We start from the raw sequence: 23,896 nt of genomic DNA on the forward strand, positions 1-23,896 counted from the left end.
ATAAAGAAAAGAGCCTACTTGTGAAGATTTTTTTCATACTCAGAACTCACAACCATCTAATCCTCCCTCATCTCAATGTCCTGCTTCCAAGAAGGCGAAACAAAGTCCCTCTCCTTCTCCATCATGGCGTGCCTCTCCTTCTCCATCATGGCGTGCCTCTCCTACAGCGTCACCCAGAGGTAGCCACCCTCAGCAGTCTTCCGTGTCACCAAGACGCACCTCTGGCAGCCGATCAACCAGCCGATCACTGGTGGCAGGAGCTGCCCCCGAACAACCTACAGATCTGAAACTTCCTGGCAGATTAAAACTGTGTGCCCGACCGAGACTCGAACTCGGGACCTTTGCCTTTCGCAGGCAAGTGCTCTATCAACCGAGCTACCAAAGCACGACTCACGCCCGGTACTCACAGCTTTACTTCTGCCAGTACCTCGTCTCCTACCTTCCAAACTTTACAGAAGCTCTCCTGCGAACCTTGCAGAACTAGCACTCCTGAAAGAAAGGATATAGCGGAGACATGGCTTAGCCACAGCCTGGGGGATGTTTCCAGAATGAGATTTTCACTCTGCAGCGGAGTGTGCGCTGATATGAAACTTCCTCTCCTGCGAGCTTCTGTAAAGTTTGGAAGGTAGGAGACGAGGTACTGGCAGAAGTAAAGCTGTGAGTACCGGGCGTGAGTCGTGCTTCGGTAGCTCGGTTGATAGAGCACTTGCCCGCGAAAGGCAAAGGTCACGAGTTCGAGTCTCGGTCGGGCACACAGTTTTAATCTGCCAGGAAGTTTCATATCAGCGCACACTCCGCTGCAGAGTGAAAATCTCATTCTGGAAACATCCCCCAGGCTGTGGCTAAGCCATGTCTCCGCTATATCCTTTCTTTCAGGAGTGCTAGTTCTGCAAGGTTCGCAGGAGAGCTTCTGTAAAGTTTGGAAGGTAGGAGACGAGGTACTGGCAGAAGTAAAGCTGTGAGTACCGGGCGTGAGTCGTGCTTCGGTAGCTCGGTTGATAGAGCACTTGCCCGCGAAAGGCAAAGGTCCCGAGTTCGAGTCTCGGTCGGGCACACAGTTTTAATCTGCCAGGAAGTTTCATATCAGCGCACACTCCGCTGCAGAGTGAAAATCTCATTCTGGAAACATCCCCCAGGCTGTGGCTAAGCCATGTCTCCGCTATATCCTTTCTTTCAGGAGTGCTAGTTCTGCAAGGTTCGCAGGAGAGCTTCTGTAAAGTTTGGAAGGTAGGAGACGAGGTACTGGCAAAAGTAAAGCTGTGAGTACCGGGCGTGAGTCGTGCTTCGGTAGCTCGGTTGATAGAGCACTTGCCCGCGAAAGGCAAAGGTCCCGAGTTCGAGTCTCGGTCGGGCACACAGTTTTAATCTGCCAGGAAGTTTCATATCAGCGCACACTCCGCTGCAGAGTGAAAATCTCATTCTGCAACCTACAGATCTGTATTTGGATGGATGCCGTTCCACACCCTCGACTGCCGGTTCTCAGCAGTCGTTGAGTTGACTGCAACCATGGTGAGAATTTTCTCTTTTCTGTCCACCTTATGTCAGTTATCCATTGGGATATCTGCAGAATTTGCTCCAATTGTCCCCGGTCTTCTTCTGTCTTCAGGCAACAAAGCTCATTTCCAATCAGTCCAGTTTGATCTCCCCTCTGTTGATGTCACTCTGGCACACAGGAGTCATATAATTCTTCTCCATGATACTATCCCTTATCATCCAATCCTCTTAAACAGTTCCTTCCAAGCTGTCGCTGTACGTCTTTCCCTTTCTGGATACACCTTCTCTCTTTGCATCAAGTACATTCCGTCGTCTACACCAATGGCATGAGCATATTTTCTTCATCTGCTTGGTCAGCTCCCACCCCCCTATTTGCTGGTTGGGGACTTCAGTGCCCACCAGCCGCTTTAGGGATCTCCCTCCGTTTCCTTGTCCAAGAGGCTCCCTATTGATTGACCTCTTCCACTTAGAGGATCTTGTTTGCTTCAACACTGGGGAATCTACTTTTCTGTCTGCCTCCACGTCAATCTACTCTCATTTGTACATTCACCTAGCTTGCCGCTTTGAATGGTTTGCTCTTGCTGATATACACTCCAGTGACACATTTTCGATGTGCCCTTAGATTACATCCACAACTGCCATCTATGCGCCCAAGTCGCTTGCAGTTTTCCCAAGCCAATTGGACACTTTTCTCCTCTCTAGTAACATTTGATGGCAGTCAGTTTCCTAGCATCGTCGATCAGGTCACTCACGTTACAAAAATTATTCTTGCAGCTGCAGAATGTTCAATACCTCGTGCCTCCCTTTTTTCCCAGGTGCCCCCCCAGTTCCTTGGTGGAACGAGGCATGCAGTTTTCCCCCGTCATCCTACGCTGGCCATTTGTATCCGCTATAAGCAGTTATATGCGTGATGCTGTCGCATCATCCGCGATAGCACGCAGGCAAGCTGGGACTTCTTTATCAGCTCCTTTAACACCTTCACTCCCTCATCTAGAGTTTGGAGTTGAATTCGACAATTATCCGGCACATCCAATTTCTCTGCGATCTCTGGGCTAAGTGTATCTCTGAGATACCTCAGTGGACGCTGTCGCAATTTCTATCTCATTGTGCCAACACTTTGCTGAGATTTCGAGCACTTTAAATTATCCGCCAGCGTTTCTCCTGAAGAAACGAGCAGCAGAAGTGCGACGTCTTGCTTTCTCCTCTCAAATTCGTGAAAGCTATAATAACGTTTTTTTTATGGGGGAACTCTAACACACTCTGTCTTCCTCTCGCTCTTCCATCCCAGGAGCAGATGGCTGTTGTTGCATTTATCATACAATAGTCTGTGTTACCTCCTTTGCCTTTATAATCGAATTTAGACTGACAGTACCTTTCCCAGAAGATGGCAGGAAGCTATTGTCATTCCTGTCCCAAACCCTGGAAAGGACAAACATCTCCCCTCCAGCTATTGCCCCATCTCTCTCACGAGTAGTGTATGTAAGGTTTTGGAGTGTTACGGTTAATTGCCGTTTAGGCTGGTGGCTGGAATCCCGAAATCTTGTAACACCTGCCCATTGCAGTTTCCGAAAGCATCTTTCCCCAGTTGGCTGTTTTGCTGCTCTCTCGAATTATATCATGAACAATGTTCTTAGGAAATGCCAAACGGTAGCTATATTTTTTGATCTGGAGAAGGCATACGATACCTGTTGGAGGTCAGGCATCCTCCGCACACTGTTCTCTTGGGGCTTTTGAGGTCCACTACCCCTTTTCATCTGTGAACTTATTACAGAGCGCACATCTAAGGTGCAGGTGAACACTACCCTCCCCTATACTTTCTCTCAAGAAAATGGGGTGCCCCAGGGCTCCATGCTAAGTGTTGTACTGTTTGCTATAGCCATAAATCCTATTATGGATTGTGTCCTTCCCAATGTCTCGGGCTCCCTCCTCGTCGACGATTTTGCAATCTGCTACATCTCCCAATGGACCAGCCTTCTTGAAACGGCGTCTTCAAGGATGTCTCGATCACCTCCACTCATGGAGCATCGAAACTGTCTTCAGATTTTCTCCCAGTGAGACCATCTGTATAAATTTTTGGCGTTGTAAGGAGTTTTATCCGCCTTCACTACATATAGGCCCTGTCAACCTTCCGTTCGCGGACGTCACCAAGTTCTTGGGACCTATGTTTGACAGAAAACGGTACTGGTTTCCCACATTTCATACCTTTCGGCTCACTGTCTGCGATCCCTTAAAACCCTCTGTGTTCTAGGTGATACCTCCTGGGGAGTGGACCAAGTGGCCATCCTCCGCCTATATCATGCCTTAGTGTGCTCGAAATTGAACTATGGAAGCATAGCTTACTCCTCTGCACAGCCGTCTATTCTTCGGCATCTAGACTCTGTCCACCACTGTGGATTGCGTTGAGCATCTCGAGCTTTTGACACCAGCCCCCTTGGAGAGCCTTCATGCTGAGACCGCTGAACCTCCGCTGTCCAATTGACAAGCTGTCCTTCCGAGTTGTTACGCTAGTCATCTGTCTTCCATGCCTGCTCATCCAACCCAAGCCCTTTTTCTTGACGCCTCCTTGGATTTAGAGTATGCAGGCCACCCTTCCTCTCTACTACCACTGGGAGTTAGCTTCCATCAACTGCTACATTCCCTTTCCTTCCAATTTCCTAAAAACACACTTGACAAATGAGGATACGGTGCCACCTTGGCTTCACCCCCGGGCCTGCCTTCTCCATGCCTTTGCCAGCTTCCCAAGGATAGTACCCCCCCTATAGTTTATCGTTGGGCATTTGCTGCTCTATGTGCACAAATGGAGCATGCCATGTTCATTTACACTGACGGCTCAAAGATCACCTTTGCTGTTGGGAGTGCCTATATTGTTGGTGACAACCCTATTAGATTTCGGCTTCCCGACCAGTGTTTGCTTTTTACTGTGGAGCTTTATGCTGCTCTCCAGGCTGTCCATACATCCACTGCCATAAGCACATACAGTATATTATATGCTTGGATTCGCTCAGCTCTCTTCTCAGCCTCCAAGCTCTATATCCCATCCTCCCCCTGGTCCACTGGATTCAGGACTGCCTCCACATGCTCCATTTGGGGGGCGTCTCTGTGGCATTCTTCTGGATCCCAGTGCATGTTGGTATCCGCGGAAACAAGGCAGCCAATTTAGCGCAAAGGCTGCAGTCTCTCTTCCTCGGCCCGCTGTTCGCGTGGTTTCCTTTGCCGATCTACAGAGCAATTGCGGGACATAAAACCTCTTCCCTTTGCTTGGACCTCTTCCTCCCAGCCTCGCAGTCAGGAGGAGGTAATTTTAACTAGACTGCAGATTGGGCACTGTCTTTTTAGCTATCCATGGACGGTGAGACACCTTTTACTTTAGTTCCCCTATTTTAATCTGCAACACGCTGTTTACAGCTGTCGCCTGATGTAACTTCCCTTTTAGCAGATGACACACGCTCAACCGATTGCGTCCTTGAGTTATCAGTGTCAGTTAGATAACATCGTTCATTTTAAGCACTTTTCGGGGTAAACAACCCCCCTTCAATAGCAGTTTTCTGAGATTTACTTCCATTTTTAGTTTCCCTCCTCCTTGAGTTTCGATCCCATTGCTGCTGATTTAAATTTCGGTTTTTTACCTTTTACTAAGCCATAGAATGGGTACTTAAGACCGTAGCAGTTTTGCGCCCAAAATTTCTAAAAAATTTTTACGCATTACAGGTGTTCTACGTGAATCACTTTGTCACACAGTCAACATCCAAGCAATAATTACTTACAAGCAATACATTCTGAAGCATATGTGAAGTTGCTGATGTGAGCATATTTTGATTTCTGGAATTGTTTTCAGTGTAGAAGGCACATACACATACACATTGTCTTTCACATAACCCTACAAAAAGAAATCCATGGGTATTTGGTCCACAGATCTAAGTGACCAAAATCAGAACACAGTGTCGTCATGTCTCGTACGAGTGATCCAACAATTTGGAAGAGTTGATTTAAAAGTGTGCACACCTCCATACCACAACATAGTAGTGCTTCATCTTGCTGAAAGGTGTAATCTGTGGAATTCATATCAAGCTGTGACACCAGCCATTGGTAAAGCATGTTCAGGTAAATGTTGAAACACTTAGCATCAGCTATTGCTGAAGCATGTTCACACAACTGAATGTTGAAACACTTGGCTAAAGGAAGAAAAATGTACCACATAATTTTTGTGGTGTGATCCCATAAAACCAACTTTAGGTTAGTAATGCTGTTGTTCAGTTAAACATGAAGGACTTTGCTGTACCCCCTACTTAAATGTTGTGCCCCTCAATCTTGCCAGTCAAGTGGAAGGATGCCCCACTGCTACAAGTGAGATCTACAGAAAATGTTTCTTATTCCAGAAGCATCCAGCATATGTTGGCTTCCTATTTACTGTGCTTGTGTAACAATTGAAATTTTGAAGTTTCTTTTACATTATCTATCATTCCTATCTATGTACTGCCTTGCATTAAAACAACTATAGCTGTTTGTAAGGACTGTATCCATATTGAATTGCCCTGTACTGGATTCAAACATTTCTCATCAAATGTGATTTGTTTGAATTTTTGTGTACCATAGCTAGTTGAAACTAATTGTGAGTAAATGACACTATTGCAGCTGTTTCTGGTTTGTATTTGTTTATCTATGTGCTTTAGTTGTTAGTGTTGTTGAGAGGAACAAAATAATGTATGTTTATTGACCTTTGGTACCCACTGTTTGTTCTAATATTAAGCTGTCTTCTAACATATGCCTCAGAAAATATATTTTTCACTCTCCAATATTCACAGGAGGAGGATGACGGTTATTATCCATCCTATGTTTCTGTCAATGAAAGTATTATCTCATTGCTTCTCAAGCTGCATTCGCAGCTGTCAGGTACTCCTGATAGTTTTAATCCAGATGAAGTGGAAACACCAGAAATGGCAAAGAGCCGTATTGGTGATGGCCCAGTCTTTATTGGGAAACTTTTACGCAGAATAGCAGCATTGGATACTCTATGCAGGTAAGTTCTTGTTACTCTTAACTGCCTTCTGCGATAGCAAAGTTAACACTAGTCAGGGTTGTTCAGTTTGAGAACTCTGAAAAATGAGGTGATGCCTTCACATTCTTATAATTCAGTCATATGATAATCATTGAGAAAACAAATTATGTGGGCGCATGAACCTAGACACTATTTGTCTCACATTAAAACATATTTTCGTGAATAGTTAGATACTTTGGGTAGCAGAATAAATTTTACTGTAGTATATATGAAATGAGGAGAGAAGCCAATAGCCATTTTGAATGATGATGCTGTTCTTATTATTGTGTTAATTCCAATGAAAATGTTTTCCCTGTCTTGTAATTTGTAATTATTTACCCATATTGTTCATAAATAGGATTTCCACTCTTTGTTATTGAAGCCTAATAGTATGCATAACTTGTATTAATAAAGTAATACAATGTATAATGGGGTTAATTTCTTTTCAAACAATCTTCACACTTTAATTTTTATATATTCAAATTTTATATAGCTTCAAGAGCAATTCTGATTACTTCAACAGTTCACATCTCATTTTAATTACAAAAGATGCTGTGACTCAAAAGGGTCACAACTTTTGAATACACACATATTTTAATCAGTTTTCTTCAAACAAAGTATTTCTTTCAATTGTTGGTACTTGTGCCTTACAGATGTTGTGTACTACAAATGCAACAAATTTGCAAAAAATTAGATGCTTCATTTGTCTGTTGATGCTGGTTGTGTGTTTGAAATTTGACAAATAGACATCAAGATAAAAATTATAGCTTTATTTTTCTAATGCAGAGAAAATATTAGAGAGACACGTAATCAGATTTGGCCTCAAAAGGAAGAAGAGCGAGAAGCAGCAATAAAAGCTCAAGAAGCAAAAGAAAGAGAGGAGAGGAGACGAAGGGCAAAGGAAAGACAGCAGAAGCTGATGGCAGAATTTGCAACAAAACAGAAGCAGTTCATGGAACGTGCAATGGAAACAGGTATGAATTGAAACCAAAATCAGGAAAACATTGTTTATCTTCATACGTCTGTACTTGGGTCTCACAACAATTTTTTTTGTTCTTGAAGGTGTCTTCTGAACATTTATCTCAGAAAAGCCGAGACTACTTTTTATTTAATTATGTAGTATAAATAGAATAAATGTAATCTGGCAATTTTTTTGATGTGATTCAAAATGAGCTAGAAAAACTTTAATTGCCTGTGCTGCATTTCACTTTTTTATTTTTTTCTTATTATTCATCTGATGTACAAAATATGGCAGTAATTGAAACATGTTGCGTGAAACGTTCTAAGCAAGTTGGTCAATATAAGAATATCTACAAAATTGTTAAGGCTTATGTGGCCACTTGTTGACAAATTGCCTGTCGGCTTCTGTCTCAGGTTCATTGGCTGATGTTTATTTCATGATTTTTCTGACTTTTGCCAGCACAAGTGGACGGCATTGTCAAAACTTCACCCTCCATTGCTGGCCATGGGAGGGAGTTGAGCTCATGTATGGAAATTATATGTACCTGGCACACCAATATCCAGCTCTCCATAGTCATTATTACTGTGGTTGTAGCCTCGATGCCTGCAACGGTCATTCACTGCAGTGCAGAATCCAGGATCCATGTACCATGAGGCTTTCTTCTTTCTTTTTGGAGCTACTGTCATGTTTGTATTTTATATAGCTTTCCTGAGCAAGCGTGTGTGATAGCTCTTCTCTCGAGCAAATTTTTCTATGTGGTTTGTCTTGCACAGTGCATGCTCTGCCACATTCAATTTCTCCATCTGTCCCAGCGTGCAATGCCCCTTATATTCGGTGATGCTGGTGTTGATTGACCAACCAGTCATTCCAACAAATACTTTTCCACATGTAAATGGTATGCAATATATTCCTAACATTGTAAGTAGGTTCCTTTTCTCCTTTGCCGATCTGAGAAGCTCTTTGGCCTTCTTTGTTGGTTTATAAATACTGTGACAGAAAAAAACAACACCAAGGAGTATTTATGCATTGTAAAACTTGGTAGGCATGTTTCTACATCTGAAAGATGTCTACTCAAATTTTGGACCAATCACATAAGAGTGGCACTAGTAGTGCCATTATGAAGATGAAGATGCAAATCAGGTTTGCTTTAAATACATGCTGTAAAGGTCGTGAGTGGTAGTTACCTTTCAGATTGGAAGTGGTGAGCTGATGTTAGTCAAGAATGCCAGTAAGGTGACAGACGCCTTTATCAACACTTCACCGAGTTTGAACCAGGTTGTGTAATAGGGCTTCGAGAATCTGGATGTTCCTTCTGGAATAGTGCAGAAAGACTTTACAGCGGTAGTCACAAGAATGTACGGTCACAAGAAAACTGGTCTCTGGACAGCCACATGGCACTATTGAGAGAGAGGACCAACATATTCAGCGTTTGACTCTGGTGCATTACACCGCATCTGAGGCAGCAATTTTAGCAGCAGTTGGCACCACAGTGTCACTACGAACTGTTACAAATCAGTTACTTCAAGGATCGGCTCTGAGCCAGTAGCCCTGTAGTGTGCATTCCACTAACCCCAAACCACTGCCGTTGCAATTTCAGTGGTGTCAAGCGAGACCTCATTGAGAGCAGAGTGGAGGTCTGTTGTGTTTTCTGATGAAAGCCTCAGTGCCAGTGAGGGCTTTGTGTTGGTTAGGAGAAGACCAGTTGCGGGCCTGTAATCAACCTGGCCGCATGCTAGACACACTGTATCTACAACTTGCGTTATAGTCAGGGGTGCTATTTCAAATGACAGCAGGAGTGCTCTCATGATTATCCCACACACCCTGACTGCAAATTCGTACATCAGTCTGCTGCGCAGAGTGGCCGCGCGGTTTGAGGCACTATGTCATGGATTACGCGGCCCCTCCTGCCAGAGTTTGAGTCCTCCCTCAGGCATGGATGTGTGTGTTGTTCTTAGCATAAGTTAGTTCAAGTAGTGTGTAAGTCTTGCGACCTATGACCTCAGCAGTTTGGTCCTTTAGGAATTCACACACATTTGAACATTCGTACATCGGTCTGGTGGTTAGTCACTAGGTCTGTCTCCAATTGAGCACATATGGGACATCATCAAACAACTACTCCAAGTATCATCCAAAAAGAGCATTAACAGTCCCTGTATTGACTAACCAAGAACGACAGGTATTGCACTCCATCGCACAAACTGACATCTGGCAACTACAAAACAGACACTGTGCATGTCTGCATACTTGCATTCAACATTACCAGCTATTAATGTTCCAGCAGTTCACATTTGCAATGACTTATCTGGCACTTCCATTAACCTGTGATACCTTGCAATGTTAATCATTTAAATATGTTACCTAGACAGATGTATTACCAAAATTTCATTACTCTAAATGAATTATTTTTAGGTCTTACAGTTTTTTTCTGTCAGTGTAATCTTTATGTGGTGTTTGCACAATATGTGGTCAATTTTGCCCATCACTCTGGGAATGTATGGAAGAAAGTCTGTATGTGACATTTATTTTTCCAATGTTTCACCTTGCAGAGTGTTTGATTCTGTGATACTTATTATGTAGTAGTGGGAATCCGTTGCTACTTGGATCCCTTTCTAGGTGTTGCATCTCATGTCTGAGGTGCTGCAGCTCACATATTCATCTCACTCACTTTATGGGCTTATTAATAATTCCTTTTTTGGCTCAAGTGGTGATTTGACAGTTTGTGCTGGTATAGGTCCATATGTGTCAGTTTTCAATATACCTTGTGTCTCAGGTTTTCCCCATCCTTTATGACCAGAACTTTTAGAAAGGATAGTTGTTGCTCCTTCTCTACCTCTATTGTAAATTTTATGTTGGTATGGAGGTTGTTCAGGTGTCCTTGGAAGTCTCAGAACTGTTCTTCACCATGGTTCCATACAACAAAGGTATCATTAATATATCTGTACCACTCCTTAGGTTTGCAAGGTGCCCAAGTTCAGCAACTGTGCTTTGAAGTGTCCCATGAAGAAGCAGGTAACCACGGGACTGAGTGGACTACTCATGGCGACTCCTTCCCAGTGTTCATAGAAGTTTCCATTCCACCTGTAGTAGCTCATGGTGAGACATGCATGAAAGAGCTAGGTGATGTTTTGTGGGGCAGATTAAACCGATATACTTCAGTAAATCATTGAGTGGCACTTAAGTAAACAAAGAAACAACATCAAAGCTGATTGGGATGTTGTTTGGTCCAAATTTCAGTTTCTTTGGCTTCTCAATGGAGTGTCCCGAATCCTTTACGTATGAGTCAGTCTTTCCCAGGTGGAGCAGAGAGGCCAAGTGTTTGCCAGTTTATATGTTGGTGAATAGCACTAACAGTCTTAGTGGATCATTAATGACTCTTTGATAATTCATACAACCAAAATTATAGGTCATCTGTGTTGTGCAGGTACCTCTGTATGCCGGCCGTGGTGGCTGAGCAGTTCTAGGCGCTACAGTCTGGAACCACGCGACCACTACGGTTGCAGGTTCGAATCCTGCCTCGGGCATGGATGTCCTTAGGTTAGTTAGGTTTAAGTAGTTCTAAGTTCTAGGGGACTGATGACCTCAGAAGTTAAGTCCCATAGTGCTCAGAGCCATTTGAACCTCTGTATGTCCGCCAAGAGAGAAGATACCTTATTTAACCAATTCATCTTCCTTGTTATATTCTGCATTAAATTTGCACTTAATTTTCAGTATGTCATCAGATCTAATAGGTCCAAGTCTTCTACCCCTAATCTTCATTCTTCATTTTGGTCATATTTCCCTTATCGCCAGGTAGTTCTAATATACTTTTGTCAGCATTGAGACTCGTGATAGCTTGTAACACTTTTTTCTTCTTGTTGCAAGCAGGTGGTTTTGCTTGGCACAGTATCCGGACAGGTTACATATGTATTTCCCCAGCCCTTTCGCAAAAAAGGGTCAGATAAACACCTTGGTATTAGCAGTGATATCCTCCAGAGGTATATTTCTCAGGATGTCAATGAAATTACCTCCTTTTTGAAGAATGTAGACTGCTCCTCTTCGGGCAGTTGCCATTCACTCAGGTTGACCACTGTGTGTGACATGTTGGATATGGCCTTGTTAATCTACTTCCCAAGTCTTGCACACTTTTTCTTCTGTTGCTCAGCACAGCAGTTGAGTTCATTGTGCATGCTGATGTTGTTGATTTATCCCAGTTGTCTCAATGGATGCTACTACTTAGTTGATTGAAAATGTCAAAAGTTCCTCATCTTTTATTGCCAAGTATCTCTGTGTTACACGAGTTCGCACAAATAAAAGCTCATTCCAGTCTGTCAGAGATACGATGTGCTAGACCGGTGATGATTAGGTGCTTATATTTCAGAAACTTTGATGTGGTCCCTTCATCCCAGCATGTGACCGAAAGCCGAGAGAGGGCATCAATTATGCTTTCTTCTTCAGTTGTTGGTCAAGGTGTTGGTACAGTTTGCAAATCTTCTCCCTGTACATGATAGTACAAAATCATTGAGGCTTTCTTGGCCACTTGTTTACAAATTGCCTGTTGGCATTGTTTTCTGGTCAGAAAACTCGTCAAGCAGAGTTAAGCTGAAGAGCCAAAGGCAATTTATCAGAAAATCTGCCTGAAATTGTTTGGTAATTTGAAAATTTGGAGGTGGTGACAGGATGGGGGAAGGGAAAACTGTTTGGTTAAGAGTTTGGGGCCAGTGGGTTACAACAGATTGAGGTTAGGATGATTACAGGAGCGACAGATGTGTTGCAAGGATAACTCCCATCTGAGTAGTTCTGAGAAGCTAGTGGTGGAGGAAAGGATCGAGATAGCCCAGGTTGTGAAGCAGGCATTGAAATTGAGAATGTTATGTTCGGTTGCATGTTGTGCCATTGGATGTTAAATTTTGTTCTTGGTAACAGTTTGATGGTGGTCATTCATCCTGGTGGACAGCTTGGTGGGTATTCAATCCAACATAACGAGCTGTGCAGTGTTTGCAGCAGAGTTGGTAAATGACATGGTTGTTTTCACAGGTCCTGTACAGGACTGGAGTAGGAGGTGCTTGGTGGGTAGATTGGCCAGTTATTGCATCGTGATACAGGATTTGGGGTGGACATAATTAAAATAGAGGCATTTCTCATTGTGCCGGGGTCTTCTCACGAAATTTCAATCACCAGCTTTCTCCTCTGAATATGAAAATATTTTGTTGATGCCAATATACACAGGGAGAAATGGATAATTATAATAAAGTAAGGAAAATCAGAGCTCGCACAGAAGAAATTGGTGGTGTTTTTTTTTTTTTTTTTTTTTTTTTTTTTTTTTTTTTTTTTTTCATTATTAGAGTGTGGAGTAACAGACGGTTATTGTGAAGGTGGTTCGATGAAATCTCTGCCAGACACTCGCGTGTGATTTGCAGAGTAGCTATATAGATGTAGATGGGCCTTCCGCAGGTATATGATCCTAGCAAGGGGATGATAGTGGAAGTGGTACAGGAATGGCCAAAGATGTGTAGGTTGGGTGGGTGATAGAACACCACCGCTTTAGGAGGGGGCATTCTATCTGTGGAGCTATAAGAGCACTTCACGCAAATTGTTCTACAGCATTAACTCGTCATTATTCCTCTCCGTGCACAGCATGACAGTTGCCAGCATAAACATTGATCATATCAGGGAGTATATAAGACCTAACATCATATTCAGAATCAGAGATAAGATGTCCGCCGCAACGGTTTCCCTGTGAAACGGCTCCTAACTTAGGTGTCGTTTTCTTCGAGAATAAATTGTTAGTGACTGACAGCATTTGAAGTCACATAAACTTAAAGCATTTAGTAGTACAATACATTATGAGTTAGATTCTTAGACTTCGTGAACTACATAAAGAAAATCAATAAAATTTTGAGGTGATTTCGCTCACCATATAAGTGAAGCAGCAGCTGATGGTTGAGCATTTGTCACATTCCACAACTTCAACAGCCACTTTGCATCAAATGCTATACACAGTGGCAGCAGCAGCTAGAACACGTTGGCACAGTGTCAGGATATGCTGGCCGCCAGCTATCTTTTCTGCCAGTCATGTGCATTGCTGAGGATATCAGCCGGCAGCATCTTATCAAGAAAATTCTAGAGGCAGGCACCAAAAACAGTGTGTTTCCTTGTGGCAAACACTGAAGCCAGAAGACAATGCCATGTCACAGCAAGTGAATGCTAGAGTCTCCACAACTGTGCCAATGTAAGATGTAACACGGGATATTCACCTATCATTGGTTATGGTTGTGGAATCACCTGAGGAATTCTATCATGACATCAACAATTTCCTCCAAGAGACAAAGAAAGTTTCTGCTGCCGTAACAAATGAACTGACCCAGAAAGTGTCCAAATTGGCCACATTTTGGTCCAGGTTGCTTGGTCATTTACGAGAACTGTGAGAGGAGACTGAAAGATTACCTCAAGAAACCTCTAAATCAGATTTGTGAGCACTGAAAACCGCTGGTTGAGCTTCTAGAGCAGGAGAACTTCAAGGTGACAGAAAAAGTGAGTAGTCTATTTCTTCGTATGCTGCTGTCGCAGCCTCGCAAAAACCCAAGCTAAGTACAACAGCTAAGATAAAAATAAAAAATAAAAACTCTTTCTTAGGTCCAACAAGAACAAGGATGCCAAAGATATAAAGAAGAAACTTTCTGATGTAGTAAATCCAAAGACAGACAAGATTAGGATCAAATAAATCCAGACAGCCAATAGTGTTGTCATAGTATAAACAGAGAATGATGATTAGTGCAAAAACTTCAAGGGAAAACTAAATCAGATACACAGTGTTAAATGTGAACCACCAAACAGGAAGAGGTCTCTGCTAATTGTGTGCAGTGTGCCCAAGGAAGTGAACAATAATGAACTTCTTAAAGAAATTTGAGCTTAACTTGTCTGAGCACATGCAAAAGAAGGAAATTGAAGAGATACAACTGACATTCTGAATCCGACCACAAAAGAGAGTCTATGTCAGTCACATAATGCAAGTTACTCCTCTTTTCATAAGTTTCTGCAGCAAAAAGAAAAGGTGTATATCAGTTTCCATGCTCTAGGAATGAATGATTACGTGGACATGCCAGAATGTTATAAATGCTGTAACTGAGGTCACACAAAGAAATCTGTAAGTGTATGGAGCAAGTATGCTCCCACTGTAGAGCAGAGGGCCACCAGAAAAGTGCATGCACAACAATCGGTGAGAGACGTGTCTGCATCCCTTGTTGCGACAGGAACTGAAAATATGACTCACCTGCAACTCAAACACCTGTTAAAGCACGGAATAACTAGAACAGACTATGTATACATCTAAAACACAAACAAACATATGATCAACTCACTATTAAATCTGTGTAAATCAAGTAACAGAAGACACATTGCGCAGGAGATGGAAGCACAAGACCCCATTGATAGTAGCCAAGAATAGGCGTTGTGACGTAGCCTGACGTCTGCAACGTGGGATTATATTGCCTGGAAGAGGAGTGTCACATTGTGACAACAATCCAACAACAGTCACTAAAGACTTCATTGAGAAGCAGCATTTTAACTTCATGAATTCCATAGACCTGATACCACAGGAGATATTAGAGACAGCAACAGTAAAGAACTTATCAGACTGTTTCTTAAATGGGTAAAAATCCAGACAAAGTTGTGTTGCATAATAAATGAATTTGAGCTACAAAAATTTTGTGCAAATGAAGCAGAATATTCAGGAAGCTTAAACATAGGCAGTGTAACTCACAGTGACCTGTGCTCAAGTCTAGGAGACCATTCATCACCAGATGAATTTCATGAAATTTGTTTGGGGAGAGACTATGTGGGGAACACCTGTATCAATTCAAGTTGTGTGGGCTGCTGGCAGAAGTGATGTTTCTGATGCCACAATGCGTGCAGTGGGAAACTTTCCATCTTGTCAGCTGATAGACGTGATGCCAAATCTATATGGATCTCCTGCCAAATAGTACGAGATGGAATCCAAAATTTTCGGGACTGGTGCTGCCATCTGGAAAGTAGGAGTAGTAGATCTTTGCACTGCTAGGTGGTGAGAGCTGCATATCTGATGAGTCAGTGTACGGAGTGGCATTCAGCTGGGAGGAAGTATTGCATGTCCACAGTGATTTTCGTAATACTCCGTGTTTGGTGTGTGGCAGTTTTACGATGGATCCGCTAACAGAACAGTGCATGTGTATCAAATTCTGTGCGAATCTTGGGAAAAGTGCTACGGAGACCCTTGCAATGATTCAACAAGTGTTTGGGAGACAGAGCATGAGCCGTACGCGTGTGTTTGAGTGACATACTTGGTTCAGGGCCGGCCGTACAGACGTCGAAGATGATGCTCACATTGAAGAGCACGATCGTTGTTTCCTTTGATACCAAGGGAATTGTGCACAAAGATTTCATCCCACCCAACCAAACAGTGAATTCCGTATACTACTGTGACGTTTTGCGACGGCTCCATGAAAACGTGCGGTGACGACGGCCCGAACTTGGCGTCAAGGGAACTGGCTGTTGCATCACAACAACGTGCCCTGTCACACGTCCTTGCTCACCAGGACCTTTTTGGCAAAAAACAACATGGCAGTTGTACCCCACTCACTGTACTTGCCAGATTTGGCACCTTACAACTTCGCGCTATTTCAAAAACTAAAACTCAAGTTGAAAGGCCATCGGTTCGACACTCTAGAGATGATTCAAGAAGTATCGCTGGTGGTGCTAAACACCCTCAAAGAACAGGACTTCCAGAAAACATTTGACCAGTGGCAGAAGCGCTGGGACCTGTGTGTATGTGCAGATGGGAACTACTTCGAGGGTGATGGTGACCATTAGTCCAGAGGTAAGTTTTTCAACAGATGGCAGCACTCGTCCTGAAAATGTTGGATAGCACCTCGTATGATAAATATGGTGATGATGGTGACACTGCACCTGCAGTAGCAGCAGACACCCGTGCAGCTTCGACATCTTCTGCAGATCCTATCCTACCTCTGCGTGAAGTGGAATGTGGTGATTGTGGCAATACCGATGAGTATAAGAATCACAGAACAGTGAATTTCAGTAACAGTCAGGTCTTTCTATCAAATACAAAAAAATTTTATAGCATTTCGAGCCCCACTAAAATGATATTCAATTACACACAGACAAAGTTTGTAATAATTTAGAAGTTAATGTCCAGTTAAGTCGTTTGGAGGATCCTGTTTTTCTACCGGTTGTTCTTAGACATGTTATCAGAGTTGGTCATCCTATAGAGACATCTGTTACATATTCTGCGCCTGGGGCATAAAACAGGATTCTTCTGAGAGTAAATAATTATAATTTGTGAACAGAGTTGAAACCATTATATGATCTCCTTCGGCAGACGTTCACGAGAAGAAATGAATCATTCAGTACTGAGCTTTTATATGTTTATTTTGTAAAAGCATATGGATGTGTTGTCTTCCACCCAGCCGGTTAGACACTGGACTCGCATTCGGGCGGACGACGGTTCAATCCCGCGTCCGGCCATCCTGATTTAGGTTTTCCGTGATTTCCCTAAATCACTCCAGGCAAATGCCGGGGTGGTTCCTCAGAAAGGGCACGGCCGACTTCCTTCCCCATCCTTCCCTAATCCGATGAGACCGATGACCACGCTGTCTGGTCTCCTTCCCCAAACCAACCAACCAACCATCTCCCACCCAGCCCTCCCCTGTGCAAAGTGCTTTGTTCACACTCAAAACACATTTAAGGATAAAAATATTATAGATAAATGCTGTGTGAAATAAACTGGCTATGACTGATATATGAAAATTAATCAAGCTTATCCATTACGGATATTTTAGAACCTGTGGCTGTTAATTGAATGTAAATAAGTTACATAAAACAGCAACAAGTCACTTTTTTGAATAATTATGTTTTATTCCATGAACCAGTTTTCGAACCTTCTCAGGTTCATCTTCAGATGGTTTCTTTAGGTTACATTATTATTTTTAGCATAATGCTGGATGCTCACTCTGTGACAAGGAGGAGGAACACACTGTAATATATTGCCATGACTATTGTTTATCTGACTATACAGTTTTAAATTTAGTTTTTTACTTACTGCGACAGTATGGGTGGCTTTTTTTGTTAGTGTCCATCTGTCTGCTTCCATTTTGATGGTTAGTTGGTATATCACTTCACGCACTTTGACAGAGAAAATTTGCCAGCAGGCAGCATGTGTTGTCCAATTGTTGCTTGTAATAAAGATCTTCACAAAAAGATATGGCATAGGCCTATTTTGAACAGAGATGTAATTTGTTCTTTTTTTCATATATTAAAGGCAATATAAGGGCAAATATTTTAATCAGGCTGGTGATAACATAAAAGCACAGAATAAAATAAATGAGTTAAACAAGAACAAACTTCAAGTGATATGATGTCTTATTCCTGTTCATACATTAACGTGTAATATAGCCAGATCCCTTAATTGGACAGGTATGTTAGTAAATTTAAAAAGGGAAATGCATAGGTTAAAGTTATATATAGTGGGAATTAGTGAAGTTCGGTGGCAGGAGGAACAAGACTTGGTCAGGCGAATACAGGGTTATAAATACAAAATCAAATAGGGGTAATGCAGGAGTAGGTTTAATAATGAATAAAAAAATAGGAGTGCGGGTAAGCTACTACAAACAGCATAGTGAACGCATTATTGTGGCCAAAATAGACACGAAGCCCACGCGTACTACAGTAGTACAAGTTTATATGCCAACTAGCTCTGCAGACGACGAAGAAATTGAAGAAATGTATGATGAAATAAAATAAATTATTCAGATGGTGAAGGGAGACAAAAATTTAATAGTTATGGGTGACTGGAATTCGGTAGTAGGAAAAGAGAGAGAAGGAAACGTAGTAGGTGAATATGGATTGGGGGGAAGAAGAGAAAGAGGAAGCCGCCTGGTAGAATTTTGCACAGAGCACAACTTAATCATAGCTAACACTTGGTTCAAGAATCATAAAAGAAGGTTGTATACGTGGAAGAAGCCTGGAGATACTGACAGATTTCAGATAGGTTATATAATGGTAAGACAGAGATTTAGGAACCAGGTTTTAAATTGTAAGACATTTCCAGGGGCAGATATGGACTCTGACCACAATCTATTGGTTATGAACTGTAGATTAAAACTGAAGAAACTGTAAAAAGGTGGGAATTTAAGATGATGGGATCTGGACAAACTGATTAAACCAGAGGTTGTACAGAGTTTCAGGGAGAGCATAAGGGAACAATTGACAGGAATGGGGGAAAGAAATACAGTAGAAGAAGAATGGATAGCTTTGAGGGATGAAGTAATGAAGGCAGCAGAGGATAAAGTAGGTAAAATGACGAGGGCTACTAGAAATCCTTGGGTAATAGAAGAAATATTGAACTTAATTGATGAAAGGAGAAAATATAAAAATGCAGTAAATGAAGAAGGCAAAAAGGAATACAAACGTCTCAAAAATGAGATCGACAGGAAGTGCAAAATGGCTAAGCAGGGATGGCTAGAGGACAAATGTAAGGATGTAGAGGCTTATCTCACCAGGGGTAAGATAGATACTGCCTACAGGAAAATTAAAGAGACCTTTGGAGAAAAGAGAACCACTTGTATGAATATTAAGAGCTAAGATGGAAACCCAGTTCTAAGCAAAGAAGGGAAAGCAGAAAGGTGGAAGGAGTATATAGAGGATCTATACAAGGGCGATGTACTTGAAGACAATATTATGGAAATGGTAAAGGATGTAGATGAAGATGAAATGAGAGATACGATACTGCGTGAAGAGTTTGACAGAGCACTGAAAGACCTGAGTCGAAACAAGGCCCCGGGAGTGGAGAACATTCCATTAGAACTACTGACAGCCTTGGGAGAGCCATTCCTGACTAAACTCTACCATCTGGTGAGCAGGATGTATGAGACGGGCGAAATACCCTCAGACTTCAAGAAGAATATAATAATCCCAATCCCAAAGAAAGCAGGTGTTGACAGATGCGAAAATTACCGAACTATCAGTTTAATAAGTCACAGCTGCAAAATACTAACGCGAATTCTTTACAGATGATGCATGGAGAGCTGCATCAAACCAGTCTCAGGACTGAAGACCACAACAGCAACATAGTCAGTTTATAGCATATATTTTAATCAAGATTGACATTAAGATGTATGCCCTAGAGTCAATAATACAGAGTTATCATATTTACAATGAGAGAGAGCCATTTGTATGACCATGACCTTATATTTAAGTTTAAAATTTAAATAATAACAAATCAAAAAAGTTATTTCTGTTCTTAGGTTAATATAATCTGTAATATTAGTAAGAGTGGATTATATTTATTTTAGATAAGGTAATACATATAAAAGTTACAGTGTTTGTAATGGACTAAAGCTGTTTGTATGACCATACAGTTTATATCTAAAACCAAGAACAAACGTTAAAGTGAACTGTTGACTTATTTTTGTTCTTGCATTAATGTGATGTGAAATATTGGTAAAGGCAGATTCTGTTTGTGCCAGCTAGAAGTAACATGTATAAGAGTACTGATTTATTTTGACAGTAGAGGGCATTTACTTTACTTTACACGTGGCTAAGGCGTTATCGACCATACACCTGCTCTACGAGCCTCTTCCAATTATTTCTATCCAGGGAAATTGTTGTCCAATCAGAGTTGATGCCCATCCTAGCTGCATCTTCCCGGATATTCTCCATCCATCTAATTCGAGGTCTTCCTCTTCTTCTCTTTCCTTCTAATTTCTTAGTGGATGCTATTTTGGGTAGTCTGTTCTCCGGCATCCTTGCTACATGACCAGCCCAGTTCAGTCTTCTTTTCTTTAACATATCCACAATGGTACTATGTTTGTACAGCTCCCGTAGTTCTTCATTTTTCCTTATCCTCCACTCCATGACATTTTCATCGAAGATTGGTCCAAATATTTTTCTTAGTATTTTTCTTTCAAATATCAACAGTTTTCTTCATCTTTTTTCCTGAATGTAATAGCTTCACATCCATATAATGCTACTGGTACAATAGTTGACTGATAAAAATGGATTTTGAATTCAGTGCTAAGTGATCTCATCCTTAAAATTTTGATACAGCTGTAAAAAGTTCTATTAGCTGCTGCTAGACGGGCGTCTATTTCTATTTCTGCTCTATTGTCTCTGCTAAAAAGACTCCCTAAGTACTAGAAGTGGTCAACTGCCTTGAAAGTGAGACCATTTACGGTCAGTGGTGTATTCTTTTGGAGTTTTTTACTTATGACTAGATATTCTGTCTTTTCTTCATTCACATGAAGTCCAGCTTTCTCAGCTATTTTGTAATAATTTTGCATCATCCTGATTAATTCAGCTTTTGAAGTGCTTATTAAGGCTACATCATCTGCATAAGCAAGTCTAGTAATGTTCTGTCCCTGCAGTTGGATCCCTTGTGGATTAGTTTTGGTGAATTCTCTATCAATCTTCTCTAAGATAATATTAAATAGAATAGGTGAGATGGCATCCCCTTGTCTCAGTCCAGTGTACACCTTAAAATTTTCAGTCTCTCCTGCAGGTGTCTTAACTTTGCATATGGTTTCTTCCAAACACATTTTAACTAATTTGATTAATTTTAATGGTATTTCAAATTCTTTCATGGTGTTTAAGTGTGTCTGTCGGTGTATGCTATCATAGGCCTTCTTGAAGTCTATAAATAGAATATGGATATCTACATTAAATTCCCATGCCTTCTCATTTATTTGTCTCAATGTGAATAAGTGATCCAAAGTGGATCTGTTAGTGCGGAAACCACATTGGTAGTCCCCAATCAGTTCTTCGGTTATGGGAATCAGTCTGTGTAGTATACACATCGACAAAATTTTATACGTGACATCGAGTAGGGCAATTCCTCTGTAGTTATCACAGACAAGGGGATCATTCTTCTTAAAGATGGGGCATATAATTGCAGTTTTCCAATCGGCCGGTATGTTTTCTGTCTCCCAAATTGTTTCAATTAAGGAATGTAGTTCTATTTCCAATTGTGGTCCTCCATTTTTTAAAAGCTCAGCATATACCTGGTCTTCCCCACAGGCCTTGTTGTTCTTTAATTTCTTTATTGTTTGTCTTATTTCATTTACTGATGGTGTGGTGACTTGTATATCAACTGTATCTGGTTCTTCAAATGTAAAGTAATATTGTGGATCATTGCAGTTGAGCAGCTGTGTAAAGTATGTCTTCCATGTTTCTTGTATGTCATTCTTGTTTGTAAGTATTTTCCCATTATGGTCCTTTATAAACTGTTCCCTTTTAGTGAATTTTCCCAAGGACTTTTTTATATTCTGGTACATCTGCCTTGCTCTGTGATGCTTGAAATCATCCTCCGCTTCTCTTACCATGTTGTTGTAGTGTTTTCTCTTCTCTTGTCTTAGAGTTCGTTGTGTTTCCTTGCGGATTTTATAGTATCTCTCCTTTAGTGTAATATTGTCCATGTCTTGTAACCATGCCTTCCTCGCATTTTGCCTCTCCAGTACTCTTTCTTGGCACTTTATATTAAACCAGATTTTGTTAGTTCGTTTTCTTTTACCTATAGTTTTGGAAGCTACATCTTGAATACTGTTTCTGAGGTGTCTCCATCTACTTTCCACGTCTTGCTGGTCACTATGTGTCAGTCTAGATTCCGATAGGTTAATTTCCATTTCTTTCCTAAAGTTTTCTTTTATTTTTTCTTCTGCCAGGTTTTCTACATCGTACCTTTTAATTTCAACCCTATTTGTATTTTGTTTCTTTTTTAGCTTTATTTTCATTTGGGCTATGATTAACATAACATATGATCTGTCTCACAATCTGCTCCCCTAAAAGTTCTAACGTCTTTAATACTGTTTTGAAATCGTCTTTGGATGGCGACATGGTCAGTCTGGTTCACTACTTTTCCATCTGGTGATATCCATGACCCTAAATGAATGCGTTTGTGTTGGAATTTTGTGCTGCTTAATGTGAGACCATTTGCCATTGCAAAGGTTATGAGTCGCACACCATTCTCTGAACTTTCATCATGTAAGCTGTAATTCCCAATGGTTGGTTTGTAGATTTCTTCTTTTCCTACTTTGGCATTAAAGTCTCCTAACACTATTGTTACGTTATGTCTACTTATTGAATTATATGTCTGTTCCAGTTGACTATAAAATTCTTCTTTCACGTCATCTTCCTTATCTTCTGTGGGTGCATGAACATTTATAAATGTAATATCAAACCACTGAGCCTGGATTGTAATGTGTGATATTCGGTTATTAATTGATTTGAATTCCTTTATTGTGTCAATTGCTGTTTTATGAATGTAAAAGCCCGTTCCAAATTCATGGCGCTGACCGCAGTCTCCATACATTATTGTCCCGTCTCCTATTTTCATTGATCCCGTTCCCTGCCATCTTATTTCTTGGAGCGCTACCAGTTGTACCTTGTATTTTCCTAGTTCGTTTATTAGTATTTGTGCGCTTCCTGGGCGGTATAGACTTCTGACATTCCACGAACCAAAAGAGAAATCCTTGTAACTTTGCCAATTTCTGTCCCAGTAAATTCTGTCCTGTTTCCGAGGCATACCTTGAGTGTCCTGACCGGCCATTGTTTTACATGAGTGGGTTGGTAGCCCTCTGCACAACCCCCAACCTGGAGGACCAGGAGTCTTGATTTTGGGGTACTCTACCCCTAGGGATTTGCCTTCACCATGGCTTAACGAGTCTTCCCTACCCTTGCTAGTTTTGGTCCACCCCGGGTATTTTATTTCCCCGGTACCCCCCATATCTGGAGAGCATTCCCCAATCCGCCACCCGGGGAGGCGCCCGATGGGGGACTAGCAACCCCACACGGGCAGTAGAGGGCATTACCATTTAGAAACATAGCACAGGTTTTATTCTGTGGTAGCATATTTACATTGACACCAGTGTAGTTAGGATGTAAGGTGAGGGATTGGGGGTGGTGGGGGTGGGGGTGGCAAGGTGCTGTAGGGTTGGTTGACTGGATACTTGTTTTGAACTAGTAAATCTTCAAAGCTCTGAAGGAAAATTTTGTTTCTCAGTTCAGTTTGGTCATTGAGTAAGTAGTCAGGTGCTGTATTTGTATAAATAAATATTTCAGTTTCTGCAAGAAGGTCAAGTACAGTGCCTTTGTTGGCAAAATGTGGTATTTGGAGATTTTGTTCTATGTTGTTTGCAGAATGATTGTGTTGGGCACGATGAGAGGCAAAGCTGGATTTATTCAGGTTGTTAAGATGGATCGCTTCTATGTGTTCTTTAAATTTTGTTGTGAAGCTTCTACTGGTTTGTCCAAAGTAGAAGCTTGGACATAAGTTGCAAGTGAGCTTGTATACCTGACTTTTGATACTGCTGTATAGTAATGGGTTGTAATAAGTAGGGACAGGAAGATTTGGTGAAAATGATAATGTGAAAAATAATGCAAAATTA

At 41.5% G+C, this 23,896-nt stretch overlaps 1 protein-coding gene across 2 annotated transcripts in view; it reads left to right on the plus strand.

The window, feature by feature from the left end:
* Positions 1-23,896, plus strand: part of LOC126252102 (E3 ubiquitin-protein ligase Ubr3) — a 304,811-nt gene that overhangs the window by 232,480 nt on the left and 48,435 nt on the right. For both annotated transcript variants that reach the window (XM_049952962.1, XM_049952963.1), the window contains 2 exons: positions 6,297-6,511; positions 7,316-7,503. In XM_049952962.1, the coding sequence (XP_049808919.1) occupies positions 6,297-6,511; positions 7,316-7,503 (403 nt within the window). The remainder of the gene's footprint in view (positions 1-6,296; positions 6,512-7,315; positions 7,504-23,896) is intronic.

The sequence above is a fragment of the Schistocerca nitens genome, chromosome 4 (assembly GCF_023898315.1).
Source record: "Schistocerca nitens isolate TAMUIC-IGC-003100 chromosome 4, iqSchNite1.1, whole genome shotgun sequence".
Classification (NCBI taxonomy): Eukaryota; Metazoa; Arthropoda; class Insecta; order Orthoptera; family Acrididae; genus Schistocerca; species Schistocerca nitens.